Source organism: Ptychodera flava, chromosome 15, assembly GCF_041260155.1.
Source record: "Ptychodera flava strain L36383 chromosome 15, AS_Pfla_20210202, whole genome shotgun sequence".
Taxonomy (NCBI): Eukaryota; Metazoa; Hemichordata; class Enteropneusta; family Ptychoderidae; genus Ptychodera; species Ptychodera flava.
Window position 1 is genome coordinate 32,679,892 of NC_091942.1, and position 26,950 is coordinate 32,706,841.

Genomic DNA, 26,950 nt, shown 5'->3' on the forward strand with positions numbered 1-26,950 from the left:
AAAGGAGTTAAACCCAAGAGTGAAAGATTTGCTTGTCTTGACAGACTTACAAAATCTGTAAATTAGTGTACTAAGAGTGGAAACAAAGAGTTTAAAAATGGTACAAGGGTAGATCATGACTGTTGTCTAGCCAAAGACATGTTGAAGGAAACTGAAAACCAGGAAAGCATAAGAAAGAAACTTGTGCTTTTGACATGCATGTTGGCAACTGATGATCGTCTAAGCCGACTCCACTCTCTGTGTGCATTTCAGCTGTGCATAACAATCAATGACATAGAGCATGTGAGGAAATCACTGAAGCCACTGCCCCAGATCCTGGGATTTTCTGAAATACAACATGCCATGGAGAAAACACATGGAAGCAAAAGTGCCAAACAGTGCAAGGAATCTCTACACCTGGTGTTGAAGAGTGCGGACGAGGACATGTGTAATAAAATTTTGACCATTGTACAGAGGGTAGGCGAGAAGATGAAACCAGATATCAAGAAGTTTGTGTTCCACCTTTCATGGGCACCTATGTCAGTACCTGCTGATGATGTAAGTCATGGACTGTTGTCATGGTTATGACCTCGGTAGTCGTCATGGTTACCAACTCCGTCAAGTCTGAGTTTTCATGGTTACTGCTCTTAGGAACCATTATTAAAATTATTCTTATTTTTAGGATGGTTTCTGTGCATTTATATAAAATGAAAAGATATGAATGAAAAATTTTGAGTTTAAAAATTGACCCTTCGTCAGTGTATGACTTCAATCCATAATATCCTAGATTTGAAATGATGCTGTGAAATGGCACTAGCTTTGTAGAATGAATTATTTTTATCATTGTTTGGGTGCCAATACGATTAAAGCAACCTAATTTGCCAATTCTCCATGCATAATTGATATCCTTGTGATGTTGACGTGGCACTGTGTGAATGTCTTGACAATTTCTTACAGGCAATCTGTCCCTTGATGGAGTACCTTGATAACAATCTCATTACGTTGAATAATTCTCTCCTCAGAGCCAATTTCGATAGGTGAGTGAGCAATTCTGCTGTTTGCAATTTTTGCGCTACAAAATTCAGAGTAAAAATGTTGGAAAATAATTCAGCCAGTGATGATTGCAGCCATCACCATAAGAATTAAATATTGATCTATTATTTCTAATTCTTAACAGCGTTTACAGCATATTGCAATAAATTCTCTTTACTAACCTTTTTTTTTAATCGATACAGTATATTCCTCCTATCCAATTTTGAGAATGAAATATTCCAGCTTGAAAAAAATGACTGGATGGTACCATTGTCCCATAGGGGTGGTGAGGTTAGCTATGAGTGGTACATATTTCAATTTGTGAATGAGATGGGTCTTCAAGGGCAAAAATTTGAAAAGCTATCTTTGCTGGCCTTGCAATGCAAATTATCATTCCTTGTTTTAATTGTAGCTATTCTTATCTCTCATGCTTTATTTTCCAGGATTCTGGAAGAGATCTGGAATGTTGTAATGATAGAACTGCGGGAACAGGTGGAGTCCAATGAAGGGGTAAGGTGTGAATGTCTCGCTGTCAACATAGTAGAGAAAGCTAAGAGATTATGGCCAGGTTGGCAGGTAAAGAAATTAGTACACAGGGTAGTGTAGAGATAAGCTGTAAGCGTTCAAGCAGACTGGGTCACAGAATTATTGAGATTGGGGTTTATTTCTTGTAATTCTACTGTGGTGAGTCATATTAAGCTCTCATATTTAGAATCCTTGTAGGAAGGTCTGTTTGAGGTGTTCTTAGGGTATGTACTATAGACACACAGCTAGGACTGGTGGCAACCCATAGCATCTAGGTTCTTTATCTTGTTATTATATGTAACATAGATTGAATGATATTAAAATAATTAGTGCTGATTGCAAATGTCGCATGATGATAGACAGAAATTAGTTGCTTTAATGGGTAATAACACCAGACACAGAACTCAAAGTTCACTGTAGACAGACTAGATTGTATCATGCAGTTTACAGCTTAGTGCTAACTCAGAAGCAACATGCTCGTTACCATAAAATTAGCTCTGTAAGTGATATTTTGCAAAGATAGTCTGCATATTATCAAGAAGCCAGAAGAGTTTTAAGAAGGTAGGAATAATGCCATGTACCGTCATGTAGAAGGATATCGATTCGCTTAGTTTTTCAAATACTTCTATCCTTTGACCTCATGAAAATTTTACAATTTATACTGAGGTCACTTTTCAGGAAGTACCATTTAGTCCTTCAATAATTATGAAAGTAAACATATTAGAAGATTCCCTTTTTTCACCTTTCAGAAAGAACCTGTTTTCTATGAGAGATTGTACGATGCCTTGGAGGTGAGTGCTTGCTTCACAAATTCTGTTGTGACAGTGTGTAAATCACCAGTGTAATTCATTGAAAAACAGCTTACATGTTTTCTGATGCTGTTTAAGATCTCAAAAACATATTCAAACTTCCAATGAAACAGGTCAGTTTTAAAAGGCATGGTCCGTTGCATAGCAAACCGTTTTCAGCATGTACCGTAAAATGAAAACCCATTATGTTTCTGAAGACAAATTTCCTGAGTACAGAGAGCAGCAATTCACTGAAAATTGTTTTTCTCTTTTGCTAGATTCTGATTGACTTCTTCTACGCCGATGAGAAGGGACTATCTATGGATTATATCATGAGTGAAGAGTGTAAATTACTTCTAAACTACCTAAAACTCAACAAAACACCTACAGAAGAACTCATTGAACTTTACTACTTAGAAAGAATTGCAGAACAGGTATGCATTGTTTATATCTATGTCTTCCTTTACTTACTTGTTTTGTTGATTTATAAATTTTGGTCATACTATTCATTCTGTTCAAGACTTTGCTACACTTTGTTTATTAAAGTTGCTACTTTTTCTTTCTGAAACAAAACAAGTACCAGATTTAACACTGACAATTGACACTTATATACTCCATCAACAATTTTACATTTTTGTTGATTTAAAAACTGCATCCATTGTATTATTGCATTGTATTATTATTATTATTATTATCATTACCATTATTATTGTTGCTGCAATATTATCTCAAGAGTACTCCAAGAATAAAACGCAAAAATGTGTTTTACAGCTTCACAGAGAGAATGGTGAGTTTGGAACACTGAATGTGAAGTGTTACTACAGCCAAGAAAGGGAAAAGTTATGCATTCAAGTTCTCAGTGCCACCAATGTTATTCCATTGGATTCCAATGGTAAGTTGGAAGTTGTCATCCCTTTCCTGACAGAAGAGAGATACATGGGACATATATTACATTACAAAATGTTATAAAGAAAGACTTCAACACCACACTTAATATCTGTTCACCAAACACAAGTTTTATGGTGTGGTTTAGGTAATAATGTATGATAATAGCCAACTTGTAGGTTTGAATAAGAAAGTTACAGAACTAAACTGTCTTCATGACTATGGCGATATTTTTTGTTTTTGTGTTTCTCATCTCCCGACCGTAAATTTCAGCTATGACATGAAAATAAAAAAAACTTTTTTATTTGCGCCGCCTCTGAGGCGATCATCCTAGCAACAGCTTCACCATCATCAAATTGTGAGATTGCAGCGACTCAGACTGAAAGGGACAGAGAGTACAGAACACTGAACTGAAAGACAAGACATTGCAGTGACAGTGAATGGAAAGAACATTAAACTCAAACAAATACACGTTTTTTTTACTTAAAATTGTAGAGACTGAATGGACAGAAGATTGAACTGAAACAAGTACACGTTTTTCTGTACTTAAAAATTGTAGAGACTGAATGGACAGAACATTAAACTAAAACAAATACAATTTTTTTAGTACTTGGTTTTTTTTTTATTTCGACCGCCCGCCCTGGCCAAGTATTCCTCTGGAGATGAGAAACAAAAAAAATAAAAGGTTCACTCTCATGTACAGGGTTTTGAGGGTTCCCAGCTTTCTGCTTACCCTTGCTCAGTTGTGTCTTCCTTACGAACCTAAAGCAAATATTCCTATTCAATTATTTTCTTTGACATCTGGAATCTTTGGAGAATATAAGATTTGTACAAAGTCAAATAGATAATCTGATTTTCACTTTCTTTCTCATCCACAGGTCTCAGTGATCCGTTTGTAAAGGTGGAGTTGTGTCCAAAGCATGTATTCAGTCGACATGATGTCAAACAAACTAAGATTATCAAGAAGACATTACATCCACTCTTTGAAGAACATTTTGAATTGTAAGTCTATAAGGCTGCTTTACGTATAAACGTACATTAATTAAATTACAAGGATGGGACACCATGTTTTCTTTTAACCGTTTGAGTGCCAAAGTCAATTTTGTCACCTTTATAAAAGTTAATGTTGACAATTTTTAAAGGTCCAGCCATTTTTTTCAGATTTTCCCAAAAATTTTGATTAAAAACTGTAGCTTATGATTATTGCTATCCATTTGGTCTAACATTATCAAAAGAATTACAGAAAAATTCACAAAAAGTGCTTAAATATTGCACTAAAATTTTGCTGGGAAAAATTACAGCACTCAAAGTGTTAATAGTTTTGCCAATATTTAATAATTTAACAACGTTTAAGATGACTAACTAATACCATTGGGTGGAGTTGTATCTCCGTGATGGAAGTCCAGCCAAGAAGAGACTGACTTGTTTCATACTTTTATATTCTTCTTGCGAAAAAATATCACTGAAATTACGGCCAATTGGCAATTCAGACTTTCAGATTTTATGTTATGCTTTGTTTTGTTTGGAATACCAAGTGAATTTTGAACAGTCAGAGCAAGCTTAATACGCTAACCTCACACTTTCCTTGAAAGACTATAACATAGTTTTGCCCAACGCCATTGTAACAGTAGTTTAATATGGATGGTAATTTGAGACTTTTTACAGGGTTTGGGGATGAACTGATTTGTACATGAAATAAGGTAGGCAGTGGGCTGTACCATTGTGGAAAATCAAACTAAGATGCAAAATGTAAATTTATTAGTTACTAATAAATTAATAAGAGATTAATTGGCTGAGACATTTAATGTTTTCTTGAAATGGCAAAATCTGGCAGCTAGAAAAGACACTTCGTGCAGAGCATGGCTGACATATTTTTATGATTGACAGTGTTGTATCGTCAGCTGACTGCCGACACAGAGGATCCTGTGTGCTATTCACAGTGATGGATCATGACATTATCCTGACCAATGACTTCGCTGGTGAAGCTTATCTGCCACTCAATGATATCCCAGGATTATCCTCAGAGATTCCAGCTGGATTTGAAAAGCTTAAGACAATCAGCCTAATCCTGTCACAGCCCCAGGCATCATGTAAGTCGGTCTCAAGATTGAAATGTGTGCATGGATTTCATCCCGTGTGTGTGTCTCGAAATTTCAAACGAGTTTGGTTTTCTGTGAAATGTTGAACAGCTGTAATTTACATGTAATGGTTTCACCAAATCATGGAATTTCATTGCCCACTCAACATTCCATAGCTGTATTATCTCCTCATCGTTTTCCTGCACAGTCAGTGTCAGCAAAATGTCATCTGAAACAAAGTGTGAATGGAATAAAAAATTCAACTTCACAAAATGCACAGTGCATAATATACTGATGTTGAAGCTGTTATGAAAGTTGGTCAGTTGGATTTGATTGCAACGCTAAGATCATGGTTTCAGTGTTCTCACTCTCAATGGAATTTTTTGTTTTCATCTGTTTTACATCTCATTGGATACAAATCCAATTTTATGAGATGTCGCCTTTCTATTGTCATATATCATATGGACTTTATCACAGTCAGTCTTCCAAGGGAGAATTTTTCCCCAAAGACATATATATTACCACACTTAACCTGTACAGATGAATTGGTATACACATCATGACTACTTCCAATGTGATGAAGTGTCAACTTGAAAATCTGTGTCCATGGATGTGTGTTGCCTGTGCCGTAATCCTGCATATTTGAGTGAATTGATATATTATTATTATTATTATTATTATTATTATTATTATTAGACTTTATTTAAACTCGATAAACTGTTGAGCCTGAGGCTCTTCTCAAACAGAGTCGAGTAAAACAAAATATATACATAAATGTTGACCGTAAACGTACCAGCATGGCTCGCAGTAAAACATTCACAACACTAACTTCTCACCCTACACATATTATCATCAATACTCATGATTTCAGATATTATACCTTGTCTAGACATAAAACAATTTTCCAAATCGTACAAAAAACGATGTCCTTTGTTGGCCTGTTTTGATGGCCATTAAAAAGTTAATTATTTTCAATTATGTTTGTTTTCAGCTGGAAATGATCTGTTCAGCATTCTTGAAGGAAGGATATCAACAGACAAAGCGGCCAGTGAATTGATCAAGAAGAGACAACAGCTGATAGAGAAAGTACAGTCACAGTCCTAGACAGACATCTTGACAGCAGAGCTTATTACTCATAGCCTACCAATGAGTGATGAGATGGCACCTTTCAAGTGTGCATTACCAACTTGTAAAGACACAGTAATGCTGGATGAAGTCACTTGAATACGATGAACTGTGAAAATAATGATAAAAATTTGAAGAGGCTATATTTCAAAATGTCCTTTTATTGGTTGATAATCAGCCCTATCTTGCATTGTGTGTCTAAGCAGTGGCCACGAAAATTATTAAAAAAGTACTTTATTGGAGGTGTGTTTTGATCTTCTTTGCACAGTTGTGAAAACATTTAGAAAAAAAGTAAGGTTTAGGAATAAAATCACCGGTTTCCTTCACAATGTGTGTACCTGTTGCTGAACTGTTTTTGACAAAACACGTACCATTTTTAAAAATGAAATTTACAGAAAAGTGTTTCTTACATTGTTTTATTACATACCTGTATGTAATGTATATTTTATTCCTTTGTTTTTCTTGTGTATTGTGAAGTCTTTCAGATTTTGAACAATTTGCAGTGCAGGTTTACTGTATTGAGTTTTTATAAAGAGTACTCACTTTGCTATGACTGTTTCATTTTTTTGAAAGTCATTTTCATTCATTTAATGTGAATGAATTCATGCATATTTGCATACAATTTTATTATTTTTTAAACAACAAATGATTTTTCAGATATTTTGTCAAGCGGCCACCATTTTCTTTTGCTCCTACACTGAAATATTCTCCTCTGCTTTCAATGTACTCATATTCTACACTCTTATCAATATTCCTACAGTAGTGAGAAACATTTGTCATCTTGAATTCAAAAATTTAGTTGTTATAGTTTGACTGATACAGGTCCCAGAGCACCGAAAGATCCATGACATGAGCTAGAAATTGAACGTGGAATTCCTGATTATGAAACCTGAATACACTATACTGCCCTCAAGTATAAAAATAGCTTTCTGCAGTGTTGGCAAGGTTCTGTCTGATTTATTTTCTGCAGTCTGTGGAGAGGAGTGAACTGAAGGTTATAGATGACCTACATGACAAGCTGATACTATGAACGACATGGATTGCACTCATATCTTGGCTTTTGGTTAGAAGGCTTTATCAGTTTTCTCTCAAAACAAATTGATTAACTTGATAAAATTTTCCAAGAAAAACTGGAAACAAAAAAATCTGTAAACAGTCAAGAAGTGATATGAAAACCAGCTTCTGTGGATTGTTATCAAGTGTTACTCTTCATCATTGCTTTTAAGCTTCATTGTCGATTTATCAGGGTGTGTTTTTTTATTGTCTCATATAGTTTGTATGTAGTAGAGTTACGCTACATGTATTTATTTAACATTAGAGCTTAGACACAAACTATAATTGACAGAATGACACACTTTAAAACATTGATCGTATGAAACAATCCAAGGTATATATTTATTTATTGTAGAAGAATAGAAGTTATTTAATCAAGAGCGTTTTAAAATTTTTATTTCGATTAATGTGTGTGAATTTTTGCATTTCTTAAATAAAAGATATTTTATGGAAAAGCACCACACCAGACAGGCCATCGAATGGAGTGAAATTGTATATAATATATATTGCTTGTTTGTTCTGTTGTGTTTCTTTGTAATGATGTCTTTGACGTTTAAATATTTTGCCAATTTTTTACGTTTGAAATAAGATTTTTGCAATCTAATTAATACATTCAGGCTGCAAGCATTGGATTCATCACCAAATTGTAGAGTTTGGTAAATGTACACAAGACTACTATCATGGTAGTACTTCGCAGGAATAGTTGAAATTGGAAATAGAGGGCGCTCTTTCATAGATATTTCAAGACACCTGTTGTTGAATACTTAGGAGGCCCTCTTGTTCAAAAGAATGGAAATCATCTTATCAAGTTCTTCACATTGATCAGTGATTGGCTGATGTCACAGATGAAGTGTTTATAAATAAGTCCGTGTAAGGCAATCCTTTGATTGTGGTACACAACAAGGAAAGATGTAATTTTCACAGGGTATGGATTACCTGACGCTGAATCCACTTCTAAGTTGCAGTCCTGTTTGCCATTCAATTAGGTTTCACAAACCATTTATCAAATACTAAGGACAGTTTCCTCTGCATGTGACAGACAGGTCACAATACAACATTATTTGCGATCTGTATTTATAAACAAAGTGTCACAAACAAACTTGCTTGTTTTATCAGTAAATTTTTATTCAGATGATAATTGAGGAGCAAGACTGTTTTGGAAATGTAATCAAGTCACTGGTTTGACAAGTGGCATCTTTTCATTTATAATGAGTTGTTTACATGTCTTTAATCATAATACAAACAATATTCAGACCGTTGAATTTGTTTGCTTTCCTAAATTTGTGCCATAAAGGTGTGTCATCTTCATGTGAACCTTGTATGCCAAAGAAAGTCAGTGAACATTAGAAAGATAATGCCAAACTGATTTGTCAGTGGTTAAGGCTGTGCTATTACCAAATGTTGTCAGATGGAGTCTATTTACAGATACATTTTCCACATTTTGATGTGAAATGAGAGGATTAAAATGAACTCGGTGAGAAAGATTCTAACTCAGTGAGAAAGTTCTAACTGAATCAATGTAGGAACCAGTAACAATGAGACAGCAATTCATTTCTGCATAAAATGCAATGATTTTTGTGATGTTTTTGACTGCTACAGTTAGTTTATTGAGTGATTAGACTGAGTGCTTGAATGAGAGTGTAGTAAGGTCTTTGATAATCAAGGAAAAAGATTGGACCAGTGACATGGCACTTTGGTTGATTTTTCTGATGGCTGAGGTTGTAGTTATCAATGAATATAACCGTTTTCGAATATTTTTTGTATAAATTTCATGCACATCTTAAAAGATATCCACAGATATAAACCCTCACAATGTGACACCCTGAAACGTATGGTTCGTTTTTCAATGTTGTGTGCGTTTTGAACTTCTTTCAGTTTATCTTCTCAAAGCATATCCAATTGACATTGTCAATTGATATATCAGACCAAAAGAATTTAAGTCTGTGAGACGTTTGTTTATCTGAGTAATGTACACTTTTATAATCTGATTGTGTAGACAGTGTCATACATGTATATTATGTCCTTTGAACAGGTTTGGCGTGTGAGAAATTTTCAGCATTTGAAATCTTTTTGTGGAAGCTTTTTTGTTTATTGTCAGAGTACATTGAGTTTCTACCATTTGTATAGCCATGTTTTTGTTACCTTTGTACTATGGATTGACTTATTGACTAAGTGATGAATTTTAATCTGAATGTAAGTAATGCAATGGAGTTATCTGGAACGATATAATGACTCACCAATGAAATTGTGAAATTAATATCGGTACTTGTTAAGCATTTTGAATAATGACTGAGACAAGGCCAGCTGCTCGGTGATTTGTAAATAAAAAAATGTTTCATTTCTGTGTATACTTATAATCCAGATAGGAAATACCAATAGATTTGCTGTGATGTCAAAGTGTGTCTTTCTGGACCACAGCACCAAAGTGCACTAAATGAAAAACTTACTTAAAAAAAACACTAATCCATATCACAACACTGTAATTTTTGGATGGTACTGTATTGATGATTCTACTGTGATAATACTATTTCCCAGGTCTTGTATTTCTGCACAAGTGAACTGTGACGTGCACCAAGTAATCTTACCAAGGGACAATGATATGTGAGACTAGACTAGAACTGTTCTGTCATGGAAGTCAGAAATATAAAAATACACTTGCAGCTGATTGATATTGAATGTCAAGTGCAAGGTGCAAAGGGCGTGTGTTCATAAGAATACAATTGTGATTGAACCCTCACTATTATGAACAGCAACCTCAATAGTATGAACAAACATGTGTTTTTCATTTGGAGTAAGGAGTGATGCAAATCAAGTCATGATGGTATCCTGTCCCAGACAAACTTGAACTACAATGACCTGGCCATTGTAAATAAGTACCACATGTTACCATGGTCTCCGTTTTGTTCTGAGAAATTGAAAAACTTTTCACGACTGCAAAAACCGGAGGGCTTGCTGTAATTTTCTGTTTGTAGGTTGTGAATTTGTGTAAGATGGATGGTGCCTTACAGTCGTTATCAAAGTTTTGCAAGGTATTGAATTCCTGGCTTAGTATTGTTCAACAATGGTTCTGTTCATATTAGAAAGTGTTCAGAGGTGAGAGGTCACAGAAGAGATCAATGTTTGGGGAAAATGAAAGTTACAGTAAACCTACCTGATTTATTGTAAAGTTTACAATCTTTAAAAAAGTAATTCACTCTTTCACCTCATATAATCTGGTGCAATGAATTTTTCACTGTAATTCAGTGTTACATATTCTGTAAAATGTGTGCTTTTTCTCCATCTTCACACTTGTATTTGATCCTATTCATCAAATAAAAACCTGACAAATAAAAAATAAGTGTCAGCCTGTTGTATTTTTGAGCTCATTAATTTGATATTTGTCAATGGACTAACCTGGAATTGAAATGGACCAACGTGGAACAAACAACACCATTTGCAAAAATGGCAAACAGAAATTGCATATATTTCCATATGCATTTGCACACAGGAATTTGTACCATCATTTTGTAATCTTTTGGGCGTACTGAGTCATTTAACACTGTATGTCTATTTTATTCTGGAGTAGAACCATTACTTTCTTCATCTAGAAAGGTCAAAGGTCTATACCCAATTTGAGTAATTTACGCCAGTGAAGACAAGCCCAATACAGTAGGTAATTGTAACTAAAAAGGATGAACCAAAGTGTAGCAGTAACAGAGTGAATCGCCATAGTAAATTTACAAGAGTGGTCTCCAAGCTAGGTGGTCTTGAAATCCAGGAATGCTTGAATACACATTTTATGTACATATGCCGTGACTTCTAACATTCTATACAGTTTTTGTGTGTGTCCAACCACACCAGAAAACAGAGCCAAACCCACTTAAGCAAACTACAAAAAATCAGAAAAATCTTTGTCCAATGTAATGGTTGCTTCACTGTACAATTTTGGTATTTGTTTGGGAGTGATCCCTGCCTGAACAAAAATTACCATGGCTTGTGAAAATGCAGTGACTAGGGCAGTTTTTTCTTTAAACAACTTCGAACAATTCTCTCCATACAAAACCGCATACTTAGAACACACTCCATGAAAGAAACAATATAAACTTATCTGGTTTAAAATTTCACAAGTTTATTGGTAAAGAGTATTTAACCAAATATATATACAGTGATAATTACATCTTAAATATTGCATGTCTTGAATATTGCCTTTATTTTTATGTAATTAAATGCAGTTATCTACAATACTGATATGACAGGAAAACATTACAACCTGAGTGTCTTGATAAAACATTCCAATCAATATTTTATGATTTAGATTGGTACCACTGCATTGGTTTCAAGAAAAAGTTCTGTGATGTTTTATTGCAGATTTGCATGGTGCATTTTAGAAAAAATACATTTAAAATTTTGAATAATTCCCAGTATTTGATATGTGGGTGTCTGTATCAATTGAGTACAGAAATATAAAAAAATCACCTCAGATAAACTGAAAATGATAATTTGAAAAGTTTGAATACTGACACTGGTTATCAGTGGTTTTCAACTGCACAAGTCTGTTTTGTTTACTCATCCTTTGATGAAAGGCAGATATATAAATTGAGTACGCCTTCTTATGCTGTAGGTTTTTTCGCCTCAATTGCACTTACAAAGACTGAGAGAAGACTTAGATCCCTTTGTCTCTTCACAGGAGGATTTTTGTCACAATACTCTAGAGTATGGAAAAACTGTAACCCTCTGAATGTCACTGTAGACTCCGATTGACAGCGCCCTCTAACACCAAAGTCAACATATGAAAACTACGGCACTTAAACCATCTAGGTGACTGTATCTTGTGTTATTTATGTACTATGTTCTTTTATCTCATGCGATACCAAACTTCACTCAATACAGCAATAGTATTGAAAAGACCGCAAATTTTCAACAAACCCTGTCATATTCATCTCATTGTATTAAATGGGGTCAAGCACACCATGCACTACGCACAGGGTTGAATGGAAACTGAAAGCAATAAATCTGGGTGATAAAGGGTGCACTGTAAAGCAGTGTTGGAAAAAGTGTTCATTATCATCATGGACATTAGATTTGCCTGTCTATAACAATGGTAACACTCCTGGTTTAGTACCAATGAGTCCCAAATCCTGTTTCTTCCTAGAGAGATTAAAGTGCTACAAAGATAATATCATAGATGACAAAAACATCCAAGGCCAGTGATGTATGGTAATACAGGCAAGATTTAAAATAAAACATATCTATGTATGACAATGGTCATTTCTTATCTTTCTGGTGAAACATTGTAACTTATACCTACAGAGGTTGGTAGTCTGTGTTTATGAAAACTGTATTTTGAAGATTATGAAAAGTTTGGTAGAACATTATGCTAAAGGTCTATGCCAAACAGCCAGAAGTAATGTTACATTGTTCAAATTTAATTTTGTCAGTGGATAATATTTGGTTAACTAACAATTTCTAGTGTATCAAATCCTATCTGGTGTTGTTTTTGGTTTTTATTGCTAGGAATTACCTCTTCAATTCTCACTCTGTGAAGCAAAAATTTAACAGTGTATCAGCAAGGCCACAGAAAATTAAAACCTGTTGTACAAGAAAATTTCACTATACAAGGAAAGAGTAATGACATTTCACATATGTAAATATTGAAATAAATAACCCCCTCTTTCAAAACAATTCCGGTGTCTCTTTGTCATAATAATTACAACTCAAAATTTACAGATAATATCACCATTCAGGAAAAGATTTTGTAATTTCAATGTATCAAATCAAATGCTCGAATATTTATACAAAACAATGCCCCTCAAAATATTTAAGGGTTTTCACAAAAATATTTACAAATTATAGATATATATATATACACAACCATTTGTGACCACATTTAGGTAAATCACTTACCAAAAAGTCTTAAAGGAAAAAAATTATTAAGATGAAATTTACACAGTCATAAATGTCAAACTTTATAGAGGGAGGAGTTGATTGTCAACGTGGCCAGAGAGGGTGCTATTACTCAGTAAGCATGCTCGGATGCACTCACACAAAAGCATGATTTGTACCCATTATCCTGCTTTGAAAGTCAGCTGTTCATGGTATGACAGATGTGCCAGGTATTTTAGCGTCTCTTCTTACATGACTAAGAGTCACAGTTCAGTATGTGAGTCACTTCAACCAACAATGGTACAAAGAACACTGTTGGTTAAAGTTATTGCATAAGGGTAGGCAATTATACTCTGAAAAAATATATCCCATAAAGTGCAGTTCAACTTCTTTCATTGCAGGTGTTTGACATACAATAATGCAAAATGAGTTTGTTTTTGGCGTTGAAATTGCTCATCAAAATTAGTAGAGAGATCTGACCACTTGAGTTTCCTTCAGGTAAATGTTGTCCACAAAAAGTTGCTTACATTTGCTAATGGACAAATATTAGCATCATGGATGCTTACACTGATTTGTTACATCCATAACAATTATCTGCATAAGCGTTTTTTTTAATGCAATATATAGACAACTGTAGAAAGGATATCCATAGAGCCAGACAGCAATCAAGTCTAGCATCTGTTCTAAGCCTAGAGTAATCATCATGATATGAGTATGGATTTGGTTCAGAACAGCTGTCGTTATGGCTCAACCAAAGTTCACAGAGATAAGCAGGAGATCCGGGTCAAAGGTTATATCATTATGACCCCCATAACCCACCCATTATTGAAATTCTTAGAACCAGGCCCAGACATGTGGGCTACTTAAACCTCATCAAACAACATGGCAGCATGACACAGCATATACTGCAAAAAGGTGTGTAAATAAAAATTATATAACCCTACGTGTTCCTGAAAGCCAGAAGTTTTTGTTCTTCTTTCAGACGCAAGTTACATATAGACATAGAAAATCCCATAACAAATAAGATTAGGACAATCTTATTTATTTTTACCCTTGTTGTCAGATATACTCTCAATTCACAAAGTCCATACTCTCTGTAAACCACTATCCATAGAAATAGTACTGTACAATTTCTTTGGATGGTGGTTCACAGCTGATCTCGTACAATAAACTGAAACTCATGAAATTTAGTTGATATTTGATGTTGTTTGTTAGTTTTTTTGAAGGCGATTGGAAAATAAACTGTATATTACTGAGTATCTCTTACACATTCCTAAAAATACCTTTCCAAGGATTGTCCTTTGCAAAATATAATTATATGATTACAAAATACTTATTAATTTAAATCAGCAGTGAAAAAAGAACTTATACATTGACAAATAAGTACTCTTATATAATTATGAAATGAAAGAAACAGAACAAAGCTGTTTCATTCTTGCTTTACCATGTTGAATAGAATTCCACTGTATGTGGAATGTTTATGTTTGTAAATTCAGACATGCACCCTCTATGCAGACACATCCAGACTTATAAAATACCTCTGAAGGATCCTAGTGTTCAGGACAGGAAGGCAAAGCTGTACTTTAATCAGGAAATGGCTTTTACTGTTGGTTTTCTCTTTCCCCTGACCAGACCGCTGGCAGTGCAATTTTGTTCCGATATCCACAGGGCAGAATGCTGGTTTTGCTGTCTACAGTAGACAGCTGTCCTGAAATTCATTGCAGTCCACATTGCACAATAACAGACATTGTTGAGCAAGTATGGCAAACATACATAGAATATCATCACGACTGCTTTCCATTGGCTGCCTCGTCTTCAATCCATGCTTCTATGTCTGTCGCCGAGGCTTGTCCGTCCCTGACATCCTCAATGCCGGCGTGTACATCTGCTGCATGCACTGCTAAGCCGTTGGAATGGTCCTCTACAACATGCTGTCCTCGTGTCAGGCTGGCTGTGAAATGTAACTGCTGATCCCTAGGAAGCATTTTCACTTTGTCTTGAAGCATCTTCAGCAGGAACATCTTATCCTTGCCTTCAACACTGATCTGATACCGTAGTTTTTTCATCTGTTCTCGGCTGCCTTTAGCGATGGCCTTGTAATAGTACACACCGAGACTGTAAGTTTTGGAAAATAAACCAACAGGATAGTCAACTTACTGGATTCCGTTTTTCTTGTTTTTTATACATTTTAGATTATCTTTGTCACACATTTATGATATTTGTAAAATTGCTTTACATGACAAGGTACCCAAGAACTACCTGTGTTTGAGCAATGCTTTTCTGTATGACATGTTAACATGTATTGTTGTCCATCTGCTTGTGAATGTTTAAACACATTCACAACAATGACAACAAATGCAAAATCTACAAGTTTGAACGTGGACAGTAGAAGCTACTGTCTACGGTTTGAATCATCCGATATCAACAACACAGTGAAATAAAAAGAGATGGTAAGATTCATCTTACTAAGGTATTGTGTGCCTCGAATATGAAGTACTTTTGCTCAAACTTTCTTCAATGAAACTTTCAAACCACAATTTCTTACCAAATCAGGAATGAAAATCAGGGGTCACCTTGCAAAGTTTACGTAACATTTACCAATATTTTGAAATTCAAAACTCCATCCCCATGCTTGCAATATGGAGGAAAATAAGATTTTCGATTTGCAAAATACTAGGATAGTGAATTTTTTTAAAATAAGAGCTTTAAAATGAGTCCCAACAAGTGGTAGCCAAGAAAAGTATTGGAAAAATTTATGAGTCTGAATATCTGCCTCTGAGGCTTGAAAAATTCATGTGAAAATTGTTTGAACAAAGCATGCAGTTACCTTCAGAAAGCTTAGTTTCGCATCATTTATTTTATACAGAGAAGCTTAACTGTGTAACACAGGGTATAATATACCAGGACTACAGTAGACTCACCATAGAATTAGAATAAAGAGTAAGATAAATCCAGGAGATGCAATGAAACTGATGACACCGTAAATCCAGTTGAGAGTTTCACTGGAAGCCCAGTCCTCTAACAGAATAAACACTACATCATACATGGTCTGTAGATGACGGAATGGACCACATGTCGCCGAGGGTGAAATTCTGTAATGAACAGCCAGACATGCTATGAATATTTTATTTCCACTGTGATGTAATCCTTTGCATCACTCACACTGCTCTATATGTAAAGCAATATGCTCTGATGGAAAAATTCATACAATTTAATATTTGAATTGTGTCACTGAATTAGCATTGTAAAATTCAACACAGCTCTATAAACCACTTGACAACAATGATAATGGCCAATATTATTTTCACAGCAGTAAATATTCTTATGCAAATCATCCATTGATATAGATAGAAGATTGTTAAATGATTATGAGAATTAAAATAATCTGACCAAACTTTGAGCTAGGCCCTGACAAATGATACTCGAGAGAATTGGAGTCACTGAACATTTTGATTTCAAACAAAAAAGGGAAATAGTGTTTTCAATAATAGAGTAGAAATGTCTATATTATACCTGACAATACTGTAAAGCACAGATCCCGCTGTGATGAAGAACATTAAAAGTAGCATTCCTATGAAGACTGTGGTAGTTCTGCCAGCCCTCCATGGTTTTAACGATGGTGAACAGTTGGCAATAACACTGAACTGAAAACAAACATTCAAATGGAAAAATAAAAGCAAAAGTTCGACCTAGTTTCCGAGGTACTTTTGTTGTGCTTTGAAAAATATTTTACAAATATACCTTTAAGCGTTTTGTAAGTTTAAGAAAGCAATTTTGCCATGATGACTGTATTTTGACACTATGAACAACTATATTATCTTGTCTTATTAGAATGTCATAATTTCTGAATTTAATAAGAACGCCAACACTCTTCTTTCTTTAACAGCTGAATAGCACACGTTCTCTGAAAAGGCATATTTTGTAATTTTGCCAGAAGTATTGCCTTTTTTGGTCTTCTGACACTTGCAAAAAAGTTTCACATTTAGGAACACCACAAAGTGAGGAATTCACTCTACCTACCCTTTTGACGTAGAATAAAATTACCAGTTTCAGTATACAGATGAATATCAGCAGTGGAGAAAAGAACATACCAAGCCTGAAACCAACAAACCAAAACTTAATTCAGATGACTTTGGCCATCTCTATGGATCGGCAATAGACACTCAGTCCAAGACTAGAGTAAATATGATATGAAAGTACGACTAGATTTAATAAAAGTGATCTTGTTTAGTAATGTGTATATCTTAGCCTCCTCTAGTTTCAATGTCTAAACATGACTGCCTCTGTATTGACTTCTGGGCAAGTACTGACATCTGCCAGTTCAGCTGCCAGAAAGACTGACTAAATTTGCATCTCAACCAAACGTCAACCATTTTGTCTTGGTGTGTAAGACTGCACGTTTCAAAGATTATCCACATTTTAATTGGATGATTTATAACTACAATAATCCAATACCACTTTACTGTCACTAAGTTTCTGATTTTATTCAGGGTTTCTCACATATTTATATAATGAGGTTGCATGATTGCTTAAATGAATGATGAAAAGACTTACCACGTGAGTGCCTGGGCATGGATCAACTCCATTGTATTCCTAGCAATATCAAAATCTGGTCTGCTCCAAGACTTACAACAATAGTCACTGAAAATCCTACATATCATGAGTGATACAAAAACACTATTCATTAGTATCCGTTACAATAATATTAATTAATTAATAAAAAAGCACTGGATTGTCACACAATTTTTATCAAATTCAAGTTATCACAATATGGACAGACTTTTATTCATTATATTAAACTGATACTGTAGGCTCATATCATGGTGTGCTTTCAAATACTCGTTTACACTCCAATTCAGCTATTTGATACACAGATTAAATATAGAATTTATTGCTCCCATCAAAATCTAATTTCAAGTCCAGTCAAGTTTTCTGCATTGATAAAAGATTAAACTGTGATTTCATTGCCTTTCCTCCTGATATCACTCTGATAATTAAGAAATAATTCCTATTTTGAAAGAATTTGTTTTCTTGAACATGAAAATGACCAAATTTTCAGAATTACCTCCTGAGAAACTCAACAAAAAATGCTGTCAACAGTAGGAAGATGAAATCGATGACCACCAGTCTGTAAAGTTCCTGGCCAAATTCCGTTTCCCAACATCTCTGTAATAACAGACAAACATACCGTACACATTTATCACAAAAAATCACAAAAAGCATACAGTTGTAGGTGTACGCACAGCTTACAAAATTAAACATTTCTGAGTTGTCTGGTACAGATAACTTCCATATTTACATGGAAGTTTACAAAGCTTAAACAGATTTCTGGCTGCCAGCACAAAGAGGCATGTGTGTGAAAAGCCATTGAAAGGCAGCAACAAATGTTACCCGAGGTCAGATATGCTCTCTAAATATTCAAGATTTATTTTAACCTGTCCATCACAATACCCGGTGTAACAGGTCCACAATCCACCATTGATAACAATAGCAATGGGTCAAACCATTATGGTAATGGGTAAACAACCTTATTGTGACTGAGGGTACAATTGAAATACTATACAGGGATATGGGTAAATGACATATCTGGTGAATACTATTTGTTAGAAAAATACTTGTTTTACTGAAATAAGTTTGTCAACAATACTCCTAACATATTGATATGTCACTACCTGACTCATTATATTTCAGATAGAGGAAATATTTTAATTTTCTTGTGATGTGCATTCAATTAAAATACATTTAATGTTGTTTAAAAATTGAACTAGGTATGGTGGCAAAGCAGAATATGATTAAAAGCAGCCATCAGCTAACCTGTAAAGTGCATTCTTCACTGATGGGTGATGATGATGAATTTCCAAATACAGTTGACAGAGACGCTGTCGTCAAGGCATCAGGTGCCGCTGTTGTTACATCATCATCATCATCAAAATCAAACTCTGGGTGAAAAATTACGAAAGGCAGAATAAATTAATTGTAAAATTTTTCTCCTTGTATGAAAAATGTAACTTTTTTTACTGTAGTTTGTTCTGTGCTGTGTTTGACTCTACTCCATTAGATGTGGTTTTAAAGTTTTATCGTCAAGCATTGACATGTCAAGGTAATGCCTACTGGACATAGGACACAGATACTATATTTAGACATCAATTTTGTCAACTATCTACTGTGTAAAAAGTCAACTATATTAATCAGAATCTTGCAATACACTTAAAGAGTGGTTGATGAAATGGCTTTGACTCAAATTACACTAAAGGAAGCTAATGTTTGCTCACAAATCACAAATCTAACATGATGGTATGCATAATTTAACTGAAACACACACTATGCATGATCAACAATAAGTTCAAGGTTGATCTGTAAAGGCAGAGAAACACACTAACTACAGTGGCTTTGTTCTTTTGAAAGTTCTAACAAATAATATTACTGGTTCAATAATTGCTTGCACACTTCTATCAAATTTCAGCACATATACAAAATTAGCATTGGAACAATATGGCATTGAAGCAGAGAGTGAGACCACTTACCATCAAGTAGATTGGCTTGACCACAACTTGATCTCTCAAGCCAGAAATGAATCAAGACAACCAACAGAGATGCCTTCAATAAGATAGTCCTAGGAGAGATCACATCATTTGAAAATCAATTCATAAGTGTATCACAGCGTGTTGTCTGACACAAAATGTTCCCAATGCTTTTAGACTGTTATAGAATTTCTGGCAATATCTTTGCATCATCCATGCAACAATGTAATATGACAAACGTTCTTTAGAAGCATTCTTGATTGTCATTTGAATGCCACATACCAGTATGCAATGTAATTATATTGCATGTATCAAAGTAGCTTGTGAGGATCTTTTTGTTGATAAAAAGCTTTGTAACCATGGTTATTTATCAATTTCACATTTACATGTAATACTCCTAAGTTTCTACTAACGGCTCAAATTTATCCACTGAAAATAAGAGTTACAAAAAGTAGATGCACAGATAGACATTCACTGATCTGATAATACAGCCTGGTTCTGGTTTGTTTCTACTGCAAGGAAAGAAGCATTAGATCATGGGAGGAGGTGGTCAGAATATCAACATGCAAGCTTTTTCCGGTTCAAAAATTTGTAAACTTTCATTTCAGGCTTTTAATGCCTTCTTCTAAAGATTTCATACTATTCCTGAGCTGACTATTACATGAATATTCTGGTTTTGTGAAAGGTGCAATGCCACAATTTTTTTTTTTTTGGAGGGGAGGGGGGGGGGGGGGGGGGGGTGGGGGGGGGGGGGGGGGGGGGGGGGGGGGGTGGGGGGGGGGGGGGGGGGGGGGGGGGGGGGGGGGGGGGGGGGGGGGGGGGGGGGGGGGGGGGGGGGGGGGGGGAAAAGCTATTATTCTGCACACTTCATTCCATTTTTTGACCACTGCTTTCAAAACTTGTGGTTGTCCTACATGTATAACATGGTCGATACTAAAATGTCTTTTGATAAAAAAGAAAATGAAACCAGATCAATTTTTGTTGTATCACAGAGAAACAATGTTGCTGATTGGCAACACAACATAGCTAATTGGCAAATCACACACTGTGTTTCATCCATATGCACATTTCCTCTATCACACTTACCTTGCCATAGTGATGTAGAGTTTCACTCGGGGACTACGATATCTTTCATAATTACTGATGAAACTAAACACTGGTGGCAGGAAGAGATTTAATCCACAGATGATTAATGGCATGATTAAAACACTGACTGTTTGATCTTCTAATCTCTGTAAATAATAGATAAAATGGAAAGTTACATAATGTCATACTACTATAGAAATAGGCATGAAATGAAAATACTGTGGTAACTATGGTAACAAACAGATAAATCAATAACATGTCAATACTGACAAATGTTAATATTTAGTTCATGTTTATTTTTCAGATATCTAAAAAACCACTCATGATATTCTTCAGCAATAAACCACACCCAGCAATGGTATACCACGAGATTTTGACCAGTTCATGACATAGTTGCATGAGCACTACCGAGTGCATACATGTATATCGAGTGAACTGCTCAAATCGAGCAGTATACCATTTGCTGAAGTGATTTATTGCTGTTATATCATACCGGTAATATTAATTGAATTGTCAAAAAGGAAATTTTTCTCTAGCTAAGAGCATGTGCTTGTTCCAACCATGCTATATTGCGAATATAGCATGGTTATTTTCATATCTCAACCAATGGTTCTACTCCGGAATAAAAAGGACGCGATGCGTTCTACAGACTCAGTACGCCCAAATAATCACGTGATGCCGGTACAAACAAACCACATGTGTACGAACGTGTATGGAAATACACGTACGTCTATGCGCGTTCGCGCACATGGCTTTGCTTGTACCGTGGTCGATTCGAATACAAGTTTGGCCTATTAGATTGCATTATATGTGCCATCAATATACTGGTATGATATAATTAGCCAAGACCTTTGAGTGACTGCTTTGCTCTGGAATGCAAAAATGGTATCAGGACTGCCGACCCCTTGACAGTTACAAGCTGGATATTTTCAACATACAGGTTGGCGGCCACAGTGAGGTACAACCTTGGGCTAAATGTTCAATGGGCAAATCTTCATGAGTAACTGTCCTAGAACTCTGAAATATGTTCATGAATCAACTATTACAATATTGCACATCCATAGCTGATTTATTACAATATTGGTACACAATGGATGTTTCCGAACAGAAATCAAAAGGAATGTTAGGCACAACTTCAATGAAACACTCTACAAAAATTTATCTGTTATATTGACATACATTCACAGTTCAAAAATCTACTAGAGTGGTAAGTATGTTTTACTAGTCTGAGTATTTTAATTGAAATTGCATTCTTAAAATTTTTGAAGTTAGCACCCAATACAAAAATTGCCAACATAGTCTGGAAGAATTTTACATCAAGAATGATGAGCAACTTTGTTAATATTTAAGAAAGATCAGAAAAGATAGTATCTTTCAATAAGGGTCTCATCACAGCAAACCAAGCTAACCTAAAGACTAGACACAAAACACTGAAAACACTGATGGTCTAAATCAAATACGCTCATACACGAACATAAAAGCACACACAGTATCTCAAAATTTTTGTTCATTATCGATCATGATACATACTGGTACATGTATGTCTATACCCAGAACAGTCAAAGTGACTGTTCCACAGGTACTGTTACCATCACAGTTTATCATGATGTCAACCTTTTTGATCAGCATCCAAGGCAAATAGGAGAGATTGGGATAAAATGTGATGGATACAGAAATGGAAATTAAAAGAACAATTATTTGGAAATTTTAAAACTCTACATGCGACACAGTGGGGGTATATTTAAATATGATAGCACGGAACAAAAAAGTTATTGGTTAGACATGAACACTGTATGTGGTATTGCACAGTCTGCCAGTGTTCCTCATGTGATAACCTTTGACATGCCATTTGCAATTCTGTTTTTGTTTGTGTTCTACAGGTATATGCACCATGCATGACTAATGATAGCATTTGCAACTGTCAACAGCACTAGTCATATTGTTTATACATAAAAGTAAATCCTATCAGTTGGTTTCAATTATTACAGTAAAAATGATACATTATTTAATTGACATGAAATATTATTATCATTGTTTACTTACTTCGTTGATATTCTTCTGATAGCCAACAATGACACCAGCACATGCTCCCGCTATCAATGCCAAAGCTATCAGATTGGTACACAGTCTGCCTAGCCATATACCAAGTGTCTGACATTTGGTATATTTTTTCTTTTCATGCTGACTGGACAATTGTTCCTTTGAAGGAAGAATTAAAAAGAAATGGAAACATGAAGTAAATTAGGTCATTGTGTGACCCTAGGTCAATGAAGGAGGTACAATGGAACAGCATGACCTCTGACCTAGCATTGTCCATTCTGTTATGGGAAGTTCATAATATTGCAGAAAACAATGGATAGTTCAACTTATGAGAAGTTCCTCTTGCCTAATTTACCCAAAATACAAATAGTACCAAATTTATTGTAATAATTCAATTGAATATATTTCTCATTATGATAAAAGTTTTTGTTCGTCTCCGTGCAGTTCGTATAGCCTTTGACTGTAAACATGAAATTCACCAAGACAAACAAAAGGTACAAATGAATGAGCTTTACACATGCAGTTAATGAAACATGCTATTCAGTATTGAATGTCTTCAATTTTTGAAAGTTTCAACAATTTCGAATCTAAAAATTGGAATTATCCTATCATTGCCTGTGGCAAAATTGGATCTTTATACAAGAAAATGTGATAAAATGGTTTTTCCAATATAATTATCTGGGAAATCAGGATATTACAGAACTGGAAAAATTAACGTCTCTGGCCAATTCATGGAAAATCTAGATACCACTTACTGCCAATTCCAGGTAGATGCTTTTATGTTTAAGTTTTGCTGACTTCTTGGCTGTGACGTTGTAGTCCCAGCTACAAAATACTTTGGTAATGTAATAGTTGAAACCCCCTCTACCTACAATGTAATATTCTCGATACGCCTTTGACATACTGCAATAGAAATAGAACATAGAGTGACACAGGGATGGTGAGAGAATAATTTGAGCAATACATTGTTACAGTTGAATGTTAAACAATATTTTTGATTTGATCATATGACATTGGGTTTGCGGTCAGTGTCCTTGGAGTTCTGGTATTGTTTCATGTTTATGACGACAACAACAATAACATATAGTCATTTTCAATTTTCAATACTTGTGAACAGAAAATTTAACTGTTCCTTGACTTCAAAATATAAAATTTTGATGACTTGGAGAGAGTTAATCGTGATACTGACCTATAGAGTACAACAGCTAAAAGCAAAAGTGAATAGCCACCGCACGTAAAGAGATATGCAAGGGGCATATTGTAGTAATGGTTTGGTATCGCAGAAAATGTTTCATTGGTGTAATAACCATAGTATAACTCTGTTTCTGTAAACCAACCCTGAAAATAATTAAAAAGTGTTTTGTCATGAAAGTTCAATGTCACATATTTTTCATTGAATATTGCATGCCTCTGCAGAATGTTTTTCTGTTGATACATAACACCCATTTTATTGCTTTTAATACTGAGCCAGGCTATTTAGGGATGCATCTTTGTATTATAGAAAAGTGTAACAGTGGCAAAAGTAGCGTTACCCTAAAACCAATGGAGGGAAATTTCAGTCACTTTTGTGTTTGATGGTAAATGTCTTCAGAACATACCATGACTTCTTATATCTTGGAATCAACATTGGCATCATATTTCAACTCCAGGCCATACACCCCATCTTTAGTCTAATGAAAACTTATTATCTCAGAAGTATAAGTGTGTATTGTCACTATTATCATAAAAACATAACTTTCTGATGAAGTAAAAGCTACAGTGCGTGCTGGAAAACAAAATGGGTTTCTATTATCAGTTCTTGAATGTCTTTGCTGTCATCAATATCATCGTCACTTAGTGTCATTTTTTCTCCTTATAGGTCGCAAAAGAAGCATTACACAAGAACTTTGGAAGCCAACACTTTCTTGAAAAGTGATTTCAAACTTTGTCACTTGTTTAAGGAAACAGGCTTTATAAATTTTATTGGACGTACCATGCCTGTGAGTAAATCCCAACCAGAGAAACTTGCAGTGTTGACAGTGGGACTGGGAATATACACCAATTGTGGAATGGTGACAAAACTGAGACTAAGGAGGAAGACTGGAAGATTGAGAACCAACAACCATCTGAGGAAAGTGAAGTATGAGGTGACACCACTGCCAAAGTTGCCTTCAATTTTCTTGATGTGACCTCCCCACAAATCAATGGAATAGATGAAACTCTTCACTCGGTTCTTGAATCTCTGCCAGCCCTGTGAAAGCAGTCAAAAGGTCAATGTTACAGAAAGGAATACAACACAAATTTACAATTACACTAGAAATATGAGAAGCTCCATTTTAACTTCAACCTTTCACCCTTGTTTCCATAGAGATATGGTTACCTTGCTATTCAGAAAATTCTACCATCACCACTATGAGACTTTTCACTTTAAATATACAAAATACTACACTTTTATCTCAGTCTACAAGTTAATTGTACTGATAGTACATATCTGGATACCATTCTCCTACAGTTTGAAGCAATGATGAAACAATCACTAGGACATAAATGATAACATCGATTCTGCTTTTCTAACACTGTAGGATATAACAAAGTATGCTGGTGTAAATAAAGTTGCTATAACTGTTCATATTTTATTGTTTATCCACCATGTGTTGTTTTTTTATCTTTATAGAGTGTCATTATACCCAACATTCCAATATTGTGCACTGTAACGGCAATACTAAACTGACTTACCATTCCAATGTTGTACAAAATAAGAGTAAAACATCCCACTGATTTGTCCTTCTTCTTATTCCTTTTCTGTACCTTGTCTCTGTGAAACACAAACACATATGAGTTACTTTGACATCTGAAAGCCATATCATTACAAGTGAGTGAAAACACTTATCTGTCAGGTAAATTTTAGAGAGTGAAACAGGAACACACTCCAATCAAAACAACAGTTAAATTTTTGTGCAAAGTTATTTCCAGAACTCTTACACAAAATTTGTACAACAGTCATGGAAACACTGGTCACATAAAGTTCTTTATTAACGATGGAAAGAACATAGAAATAGATAACTGTTTGTCCAGAATTGACAATTGCATAACTTTATTCAACTATCACAGATTTGATATTATTCAAACTGATAAGGGAGGCATGCCATCTATGTTTATTCATGGCTCATCCACAGCACTGTACAGTTGCAGTTGCTCATTCATTTTTGCTTGGCTATCCAAGTAACAATAAGTGATTGATATTAATAGAGCTGACAGGTGACACTTTGGTACAAACTTCTAACTTTCACAACGGAAATGACAACGACTAGGCGTGGTGATATAATTAAATTTTGTCTACGACAATTTATAATTTAACATTCATATTTCATCCTTGCTTGCTTATCTGATTAGATCATTCCATTTTGGTCACAGGGGTGATCAGAGGTAACACTCACCTGACCCTCCTCTTTGTTTCAATACTTCCTGGAATGCTCTTTATAGTGTTTCTCCTTCTAACCTCAGCCATGGCTGACGTCCCCGTCATGTCGTCGTTGGTGGCGATACGTTGCACGGCTACAGTGGTACTGCTGTCCCCCCTCCCACGTTTTATGGACATTGTACTCCTGGTGCTCTTTCGCTTCCGCAGCCACGTCTCACTGGTGTGAGCTGCAGCTAGTGTCGTACCTGAAATGGACAGTGCAAGATGGATAAGAAGACTGTCCGTCAGAGAGATAAATGAGAATGCATTGACCCATCCACATCATCAGTTAAATTGCATTACAAATATTCTTCCATGTTTTCTACCAGGTGTCTGTGCCAGTCATACATGGCATCTACCCTGGTGAATTAAATGATGTGAGAAATCACAAAACTGAGGTCAGGCTTTCATAGTACTCATTTTCAACCCTGTAACTTAGAAGAATACCAGAGTGACAGCAGTTTACTGAATGTAAAAATCATTGGATATGTACCATGAGAAAATCTGTGATTCATAGCAAGGAAGCTTTTTTAATCC

The 26,950-nt window shown here is 35.2% G+C and overlaps 2 protein-coding genes across 7 annotated transcripts in view; one reads left to right on the forward strand and one right to left on the reverse strand.

Moving 5' to 3' along the window:
- LOC139151918 (BAI1-associated protein 3-like) overlaps positions 1-10,796 on the forward strand; it is a 149,260-nt gene extending 138,464 nt beyond the window's left edge. For 3 of the 4 annotated variants that reach the window (XM_070724962.1, XM_070724965.1, XM_070724964.1), the window contains exons 22-30: positions 253-537; positions 937-1,016; positions 1,455-1,587; positions 2,286-2,327; positions 2,603-2,758; positions 3,096-3,216; positions 4,088-4,211; positions 5,097-5,299; positions 6,279-10,796. In XM_070724962.1, the coding sequence (XP_070581063.1) occupies positions 253-537; positions 937-1,016; positions 1,455-1,587; positions 2,286-2,327; positions 2,603-2,758; positions 3,096-3,216; positions 4,088-4,211; positions 5,097-5,299; positions 6,279-6,391 (1,257 nt within the window). In that variant the 3' untranslated portion in view covers positions 6,392-10,796. The remainder of the gene's footprint in view (positions 1-252; positions 538-936; positions 1,017-1,454; positions 1,588-2,285; positions 2,328-2,602; positions 2,759-3,095; positions 3,217-4,087; positions 4,212-5,096; positions 5,300-6,278) is intronic. The other variant, XM_070724966.1, reaches the window with a different exon arrangement.
- A 752-nt stretch (positions 10,797-11,548) lies between these two features.
- LOC139151930 (transmembrane channel-like protein 6) overlaps positions 11,549-26,950 on the reverse strand; it is a 41,998-nt gene continuing 26,596 nt past the window's right edge. For all 3 annotated transcript variants that reach the window (XM_070724984.1, XM_070724985.1, XM_070724986.1), the window contains 15 exons: positions 26,391-26,619; positions 25,690-25,768; positions 24,947-25,204; positions 24,164-24,312; positions 23,730-23,877; positions 22,978-23,133; positions 20,935-21,080; positions 19,852-19,940; positions 19,142-19,266; positions 18,393-18,493; positions 17,882-17,977; positions 17,348-17,423; positions 16,841-16,971; positions 16,249-16,419; positions 11,549-15,442 (listed from right to left, as the gene is read on the reverse strand). In XM_070724984.1, coding sequence (XP_070581085.1) covers positions 15,112-15,442; positions 16,249-16,419; positions 16,841-16,971; positions 17,348-17,423; positions 17,882-17,977; positions 18,393-18,493; positions 19,142-19,266; positions 19,852-19,940; positions 20,935-21,080; positions 22,978-23,133; positions 23,730-23,877; positions 24,164-24,312; positions 24,947-25,204; positions 25,690-25,768; positions 26,391-26,619 — 2,285 coding nt within the window. In that variant the 3' untranslated portion in view covers positions 11,549-15,111. The remainder of the gene's footprint in view (positions 15,443-16,248; positions 16,420-16,840; positions 16,972-17,347; positions 17,424-17,881; positions 17,978-18,392; positions 18,494-19,141; positions 19,267-19,851; positions 19,941-20,934; positions 21,081-22,977; positions 23,134-23,729; positions 23,878-24,163; positions 24,313-24,946; positions 25,205-25,689; positions 25,769-26,390; positions 26,620-26,950) is intronic.